This window comes from Arachis hypogaea, chromosome 11 (genome assembly GCF_003086295.3).
Source record: "Arachis hypogaea cultivar Tifrunner chromosome 11, arahy.Tifrunner.gnm2.J5K5, whole genome shotgun sequence".
NCBI classification, from domain to species: domain Eukaryota; kingdom Viridiplantae; phylum Streptophyta; class Magnoliopsida; order Fabales; family Fabaceae; genus Arachis; species Arachis hypogaea.
Window position 1 is genome coordinate 73,438,835 of NC_092046.1, and position 8,278 is coordinate 73,447,112.

The 8,278-nt window shown below is 39.4% G+C and overlaps 1 protein-coding gene across 1 annotated transcript; it reads left to right on the forward strand.

Annotated features, from left to right (window-relative positions):
* Positions 1-4,108: 4,108 nt before the first annotated feature.
* LOC140176145 (uncharacterized) lies at positions 4,109-7,678 on the forward strand. The gene is made up of 8 exons (XM_072206033.1): positions 4,109-4,241; positions 4,426-4,533; positions 4,653-4,684; positions 4,964-5,197; positions 5,291-5,495; positions 5,613-5,830; positions 6,349-6,477; positions 6,992-7,678. The coding sequence occupies exons 1-8, from the start codon at positions 4,109-4,111 to the stop codon at positions 7,676-7,678; spliced, it is 1,746 nt and encodes a 581-aa protein (XP_072062134.1).
* The last annotated feature ends 600 nt before the right edge of the window (positions 7,679-8,278 follow it).

Consider the following 8,278-nt stretch of genomic DNA (forward strand, 5'->3'; position numbering starts at 1 on the left):
ATGCATGATTCCAGGTTTAATAAAATAAAAATAAAATTCAAAAACAAACAAAACGAAATAAAATTAAAATTGTAAAAGGAACGATCATACCATGGTGGGTTGTCTCCCACCTAGCACTTTTAGTTAAAGTCCTTAAGTTGGACATTGGAAGGGCTTCCTGTTATGGTGGCTTGTGTTTAAATTCATCCAGAAATCTCCACCAGTGCTTGGAATGCCAATAGCCTCCGGGGTCCCAAACTAGGCATGTAAAGCTTCTGAGCAGCTTCAAACAGATTTTCAGGCTCCCGGGGTGACGAATGTCAGAATAGATTCCAGGATCCCAAGCTTTGCTATTAAATCCGCCTCCGTCTTAATCTATATGTTTTCATCCGGGCAGTTTAAAAAGTGGAATCTCACCATGGTGACCAAACGTTCTCCGTGATCCATGCAATTGAGCATGATACCAATCCGTGTACTTCAAGGTGAAGCGTGGAACCTTATTGAACCTTGTGCACCAACTCTGAGTACAAGCCATTTCCCTCTTACTCTTAAAGCCGCAAAGAGCTCTAAGCTGGCCATCTGTTTCAAGCAAACCATATTCAAGTGAATAAGTAAAGTTATAGGTTAAGGATTGTACCCACTTGAAGCTTGTATTGGGTGGCAATGGCCTTGGGGTAGGTGTTTCTGGTGGTTCTGTAAGTTCTACTCCCTTGTGCTCTTCTGTGAATTCCTCCACTTCCTTGGAAGGTTCTACGATTGTATCTGTGTCCTGGTTAAAGTCTTCTATGTCTTCCTCATCACTTGAGTCATAGATTGGAGGTTGAGAGAAATCTACCTCTGCATCGTATTCATATTCACTTGGGGAAGATTCTTCGACCTCAGAGAATTCACTTGCGGATGTCAGTTCATTACTAAGAGAATTTGACTTGTGACTATCATCATCAAGGGAATTTGTGTCCTGGGTTATTCCGTCCGATTCTTCATAAACAACTTGCCTTGGAGATTGTACAATATCCTCCTTAGCATCAACTGTAGCGTCCACGACGAAGTTCTCCTCAGTTCTGGATTCCCATGGAGGTTCAGCATCTCCTAGATCTTCAACCAACTCTTCTTCTTGAATAATGACAGCTTTTTCTACTTGTTCTAGTATAAATTCGTGCTCTGTCTTGTCCACTGGAGTTTCCAATATTTCCTTCATGCTACGCTCTTCATTAGATTGTTCACATGGGGCTGTGGCTGATCCTTGTGTATTTGAGCACCTAGAAACCCATTGAATTACTGCTTGCTCCAGTTGTCGAATGGTTGTTTGAAGTTTATTTACTGTTTCCTTCAGGCGAACCTCTGCTTCTCGGTTTGCTGGACTTGGGCATGATACATAGGAAAGTGGTGGTGATTGGGAGTGATTGGATTGGTATTGGGGTAAGAAAGGATCATATGGTGGCGAATGGTGAAGAGAAGCTTGTGAGTGTGGTGGTTCGAGGTTATGTTGAAAGGATGGTTTATATGCACGGGGTGGGGCTTGTTGGTAGTTATAAGGTTTTCCACCATATCTTTCAGCTGGGTATGCACAGTGGAATGGTCTTTGTCCAGGATATCTCGGAGGGTGTTGCTGCCTAAAGGGTTGATTAGATCCTTTTGGCTCCATCCATCCTTGATTGGTTTGACCTTGATGCATATTCCTGCTGTAACTTCTATTTCCTTCAACAAAGTTAGAACCAAACTCAAAGCGAGAGGGGTGAGAGTTCATGGTAGCAAATAAAGATAAAAAGGGAAAAAACAAAAATAAATAAACAAGCAAAAGAAAAATATTTACAATAACTAATAATAAGGCACACGTTAGCAGTTCCCCGGCAACGGCGCCATTTTGATGAGAGGACTTTTGCGTGGTCTAGAAATTTGCGGATAAATCCTCGTTGCAAGTATAGTTTCTAAACCTTCAAAAGTCCTTTCATACAAACGTTTTAGTTGTCACAAGTAACAAACCCCTTTTAAAATTGATAACCGAGTATTTAAACCTCGGGTCGTCTTCTCAAGGAACTGCAAGGAAGTATGTTCTTATTATTGGCTATGAAGGTTGTAATCGGGGTTTAGAAGGTGAGAAGCAAGTGATTTGAATGACAAGTAAAGTAAATGGCAATTAAAATAAATAAATACTGTAAAGCAACTTTTGGCAAGGTAAGAGAAATTAGAAGTCCAACTTAGTTATCTCTCTCAACAATAATGAAAGTTGAATCTAAACTCCACTTAGTTAACCCTTACTAAAGCAAAGGAAAGTCAAGGGACTAATTAGTTTGACCTTCGAATTCTATTTATTTCCTAAGAAAAAGTTGGGATTATTGAAGTTCAGTTTAATTAGCAAGATAACAATTATCAATTGTGCTGAGGTTGATAACTGTTGAGTTACTGATTTCTTAACCAAGACCAAAAGGGGAAAAAGTAAATTGCTGGAATAAAATATCTTCAGATCGGAAACAATGATAACTTAATTTAAAGAGAACAATAATGAACTGAAATACATCAAATATCATTAATTCAAATAACAATCTGTAACATGGAATAATTCATAAATTAAATTATAAGAGTAAATAATCAACTCAAGTGCTGGAATAAATAAATAAAAGTGAAAAGGGAAGCTTAAAACAAAGAAACATAAAACCTGGATCGAGAGTCACTCTTACAAACTAAGAGAAGTCCTAGATCCTAATCCTAAGAGAGAGAGGAGAGAACCTCTCTCAAACTAAATCTAAATCATGGAAAGTAGTAAAAATGCGAGCTCCCCTTTGAATGGATGCATTCTCCCACTTTATAGCCTCTAGTCTGTATGTTCTGCACTTGGATCTAGGCCAAAAGGGCTTCAGAAATCGCTGGGGGCGTATTCTGTAAATTCTGATACGTGGCCTCTGTCACGCGTCCGCGTGGGTCACGTGGTCGCGTCATCTAGAGTTTTCCTTGTGGCGCGGTCGCGTCGGTCACGCGTCCGTATCGAATGCGCTATGCTCAAGTCGCGCAGCCGCGTCAGTCATGCGGCCGCGTCACTGCTTTTTCGCTCCTAGCACGCGATCGCGTCGTCCATGCGATCGCGTGGATGCCAGTTTCTTCAAAACTCCGTTTCGCACTTTCCTTCCATTTTTGTACGTTTCCTTTTCCATCCTTTAGGTCATTCTGCCTTAGAAAATCTGAAACTACTCAACACACTAATCACGGCATCGAATGGAAGTAAAGGTAATTAAAATAATTAATTTTAAAGCTTAGGAAACATGTTTTTCACATACATCACATAATAAGAAAGGGAAAGTAAAACCATGCAATTAATATGAATAAGTGGGTGAAGGAGTGAATAAATCACTCAAACTAAGCACAAAATAACTCATGAAATATGGGTTTATCATATACTTTTGGAAAATTGAAGTACTTAACTTGAGATACTAAGATTGATCACATTGATATCACTTATTTTGTGGGGATAGGACCCGAAACGGAAACTTGTGGACGGGGTCAAAGACGGAGAGAAAATGAGGGATCCGCTTCATCTGGTAATCAGGTCAAATTTTTGGCGGCGATGACCTAACTTGTTAATACTATGCAAGCTAGTGCAGCGGCTATAAAGCAAACTATGGAGAGAATGAACAGGAATGGTAACAGATTTGGAGGAAACTCAGGTGAAGGAGGCCCTATACTGTTAGCAACCTTTTTGAAGGTTAATCCCCCTACCTTTAGAGGATCAACTAATTCTACGGAAGTCGACAACTGGTTTCGAGTAATAGAGAGAGCACTACAAGCACAGCATGTACCTGAGTGCCAGTTAGTGGAGCTTGCTGCTTATCAGCTAGCTAGAGAAGCATAACATTGGTGGCAAGGAGCTTATCATCTTCTGCAACAAGGAAACAGAAATAAGGCGATCATTTGGTAAGTTTTTAAAGGGGAGTTCTACCAAATATATTTTCTGAATTCTGTGAGACAAGCCAAGAAGTTGAAGCTACTTTAACTAAGACAAAGAACAATGACTGTGGCTGCTTACACAAGCAAATTCAAGGAGTTGTGTCATTTCTCAAGAGTTTATCAGGGTGCTCCTGAAGGATACGAGGAGTGAAAATGTATGAAGTATCAGGACAGTTTGAGAGACGATATCATGCGAGCTGTGGTACTTCTTGAGGTTAAGAGTTTTGCAGAGTTGGTGAACAAGAGTTGTGTGGTTGAAGATTGTTCTAGAATGAATGGGAATGCGAGCATTAGCCGTGGTGGTTACCATAACCGAGGAGGAGGTACAAGGTCTTTTGCTCCAAGGGGCCGAAACTTTAAGATAGGGGGTTATGTTCAACAACCTCAACGTGGCCAAGCTACTCTCTAAGGGAACAACAACCATCAAGGAAGGAAGTACAGAAGGCAACCTCAAAATGAATTGACTTATAGACAGTGTGGAAGCTATCACCTGGGAACTCTATGTAGAGCTGGATTGGGACTTTGCTACAGTTGTGGAGGAGCTGGTCACATGTCTTAGAACTGTCTCGAGAAGAACGACCGGAGTGCTGGAAGAGCCTAACAATAAGGCCGTGTGTATGCTATAACGACAGATGATGCTGGTAAATCAGATACTTTGATTAGAGGTAAATGCAAAATTGGTGGTAAAGTGTTAACTGTATTATATGATACTGGAGCATCTTATTCATTTATAGATTTTGATAAAGTTGCTGAATTAGGGTTAAAGGTATTGATATTTTCATTTGATTTACATGTGCATACTCCTGCTTCTAAAACTGTGGTGACTAGATTAGGATGCCAAGAAGTTCCTTTTAGGGTGGAAAATTGAGAATTTGTTCATGATTTTATCTGTTTGCCAATGACTGAGTTAGATTTGATATTGGGCTTGGACTGGTTATTGGTGAATAGGGTTTTGTTAGATTATTTTAAGCATTCTGTCTGGTTTATGTTTGAGGAATCATAAGGACCAGTGATTGCACAAAGTTACTACTTAAATGCGATGAAGGTGAATTGTAGTGGAGCAGAGTGCCAGGGATTTATCCTTTTAGCTGCCAATTTATTAGGGGAAAAGCAAGATTTAGATCGAATACCGATTGTGCGAGAATTTTTTGAAGTTTTCCCTGAAGATATACTTGAGTTTCCACCTCAGAGAGAGATTAAATTCGCTATAGACTTAGTGCCAGGAGCTGGACCAGTATCGATTGTACCATATCAGATGGCACCGTCAGAATTGGCAAAGGTAAAAAAGTAATTAGAAGAGTTGATAGATAAGAGCTTTATTCGACCAAGTGTTTCCCCGTGGGGAGCACTTGTGTTATTGGTGAAAAAAAAGGACGGAGGTATGAGGTTATACATTGATTACCGACAGTTGAATAAAGTAACAGTGAAGAATAAATACCCTTTACCACGAATTGATGATCTGATGGATCAGCTAAAAGGAGCCAGCGTGTTATCAAAGACCGACCTAAGGCCAGGTTACCATCAAATTTGGGTGAAAGAAGCGGATATTTCTAAAACTGCGTTCCGAACTCGCTATGGTCACTATGAGTACGTGGTGATGTTCTTTGGGCTAATGAACACCCCTGCTATGTTCATGGATTAAATGAACAGGGTGTTCTGACCCTTTTTTGATAAATTTGTGGTGGTATTCATAGACGACATACTAGTGTATTCTAAATCTGAAGAGGAGCAGGAAGAGCACTTGAGAAGTGTATTGCAAATCTTAAAGGAGAGAAATTTGTATGTGAAGATTTCGAAGTGCAAATTCTGGAAGAGAGAAGTAAGATTCTTAAGTCATGTGGTAAGTAAGGATGAGATTGCAGTGGATCCATCTAAGATTGAGGCAGTGACTGAGTGGAAAAGGTCGACGATCGTAACTAAGATCAAGAGTTTCTTAGGACTAGCTAGATACTATAGAAGGTTCATCAAAGGATTCTCACAAATTGCCTTGCCAATGACAAAGTTAACGCGTAAAGAAGTACCGTTTATGTGGATGCCAGAGTGCATAGAGAGTTTTTAGACCTTGAAAGAAAGGTTAACATCTGCACCAGTGCTTATTCTACCTAGGCCAAATGAATTATTGGAAGTTTATTGCGATGCGTTATTAAAGGGTTTAGGTTGCGTGTTGATGCAACACCGAAACGTGGTGGCTTATGCCTCACAGCAACTGAGATCGCATGAAATGAATTATCTGATGCATGACTTGGAGCTAGCGGCTGTGGTGTTTGCTTTAAAAATTTGGAGGCATTATCTGTACGAGATAAAGTTTAGAGTCTTCTCCGATCACAAGAGTCTGAAGTATGATTTTGAACCAAAAGAGTTGAATACAAGGTAGTGAAGGTGGATGTAGTTGTTGGAAAACTACGACTTTGATCTGAACTATCACCCTAGAAAGCGAATGTGGTAGCGGATGCCTTGAGTAGGAAGTCTTTGAGTGTGGCATGGATGATGCTCAAGGAAGAGGAATTGTTAAGCAAGTTTGTGAGTTTGAGGTTAGGAGTGGAGGATATGGTTGAAGATGTGAGTTTGAATTAGTTGTAAATCACGAGTTATTTTAAGACTGAGATTCAAAAAGCACAACAAGAGAGTGAAGAGTTACGAAGAATGTTAAAAACCATATGACAAAAAAAATAGAAAGAGGTTAAGAAGGATCAATAGGGGATTTGGAGTTACAAAGAGAGAATTTGTGTACCAAGTGTGGGAAACTTGCAGAATGAAATATTGTTTGAAGCTCACAAGAGTGGATTTTCAATTCATCCTGGAGTTACTAAGATGCATCACAACTTGAAGAGAATGTTTTGGTGGTTAGAATGAAGTGTGACGTGGCGGCGTATGTGGCTAAGTGTCTAACATGTCAAAAGGTGAAAATTGAAAAGCCATCTGGCTTGTTGCAACTTTTAGAGGTTCACAATGAAAATGGGAAGGCATCACTATGGATTTTGTAACTGGTTTACCAAGGACACGAGCTGGATCTGATGCGATTTAGGTGATTGTGGATAGGCTGACTAAATCCCTTCACTTTCTACCTATTCAGATGAATTGTTCTTTAGATGAATTGGCGAGAGTGTATATTAAGGAGGTTGTGAGATTGCATGGTGTGCCGACTACAGTTGTATCGGATTGTGATCCCCGTTTCACTTCAAGATTTTGGAGAGCCTTTCAAAAGGCATTTGGTAAACGATTGTTTTTTAGTACTTCTTATCATCCACAAATAGATGGACAATTAGAAAGAACGATTCAAACCTTAGAGGATATGTTCAGAGCATGCGTGTTGGATCAATCTGGAAGTTGGGATAGGTATATACCATTAGTGGAGTTTGTCTATAACAACAGTTATCATGCGAGCATAGGGATGACTCCTTATAAAGCATTGTATAGACGGAAGTACCAATCACCTTTGTGTTATTATGAACTCGGAAAATCAAGTGTGTTGGGTTCTGAATTGGTAGATGAGACGACGGAGAAAATAAAGAAAATTAGAACCAGAATCCTCTTTGCGCAAAGTCGTCAGAAGAGTTATGCGGATTGGCGGAGAAAGCCGTTAGAATTTGAAGAAGGTGAACATGTATTTTTGAGAGTTACTCCCACAATGGACATTGGAAGAGCAATTAAAACAAAGAAGTTAAAATCCTTGATACATTGGCCCATTCGAGATCTTGAAGAAGATCAGTTCCGTGGCATATCAAGTGGCTTTGCCACCAAATCTTTCAAATTTGCATAACGTGTTCCACGTTTCAAAACTACGGAAGTATACTCCAGACACGACACATGTATTAGAGCCCCAGACTATTCCGTTGAGGGAGAACTTAACTTTTTTAGTTGTTCCGATTCGTATGATGATGTGAGTGTTAAAAAGCTCCGTGAAAAGGAAGTTCAATTGGTTAAGGTGGCTTGTAGTCGATCAGGAATTGAGGAGCATTCTTGGGAGTTGGAAGTTGATATGAAGAAGGATTATCTGCAACTATTTACAGGTAACTAAATTTTGAGGACAAAATTTTAAATAAGGTGGGTAGAATGCAAAAGCCGGACAAACCATAATTAATTAAGTAATTAATAATATATGGGTTAAAATGGTTGGAAAATTTAGTAATCATAATTAGACAATTTGAAGATGATATTTGGACTCAGTGGATTTTTTCAAGTCGGAAAGCATAGTTTTCTACATAAAAACGCGCACTGAAAATTTGACCAACAATGCCGGCTGAGATCTCTCTGGTACTGCAGTTGAGAAAATTAATTATGAGTGAAAAGGTTAAAAAGTTAAAATTTATGTTTGAGAAGGTAAAATGTTTAAAACGCACATTAAAACGCTAATCTTAAA

Coding starts and splice junctions, on each gene's coding strand:
- LOC140176145 (XM_072206033.1), top strand. CDS start 4,109: ATGCGAGCTGTGGTACTTCTTGAGGTTAAGAGTTTTGCAGAGTTGGTG. Junction 4,242..4,425: donor TTACCATAACCGAGGAGGAG/GTACAAGGTCTT, acceptor AACTCTATGTAG/AGCTGGATTGGGACTTTGCT. Junction 6,478..6,991: donor TGGAGGATATGGTTGAAGAT/GTGAGTTTGAAT, acceptor CTACCTATTCAG/ATGAATTGTTCTTTAGATGA.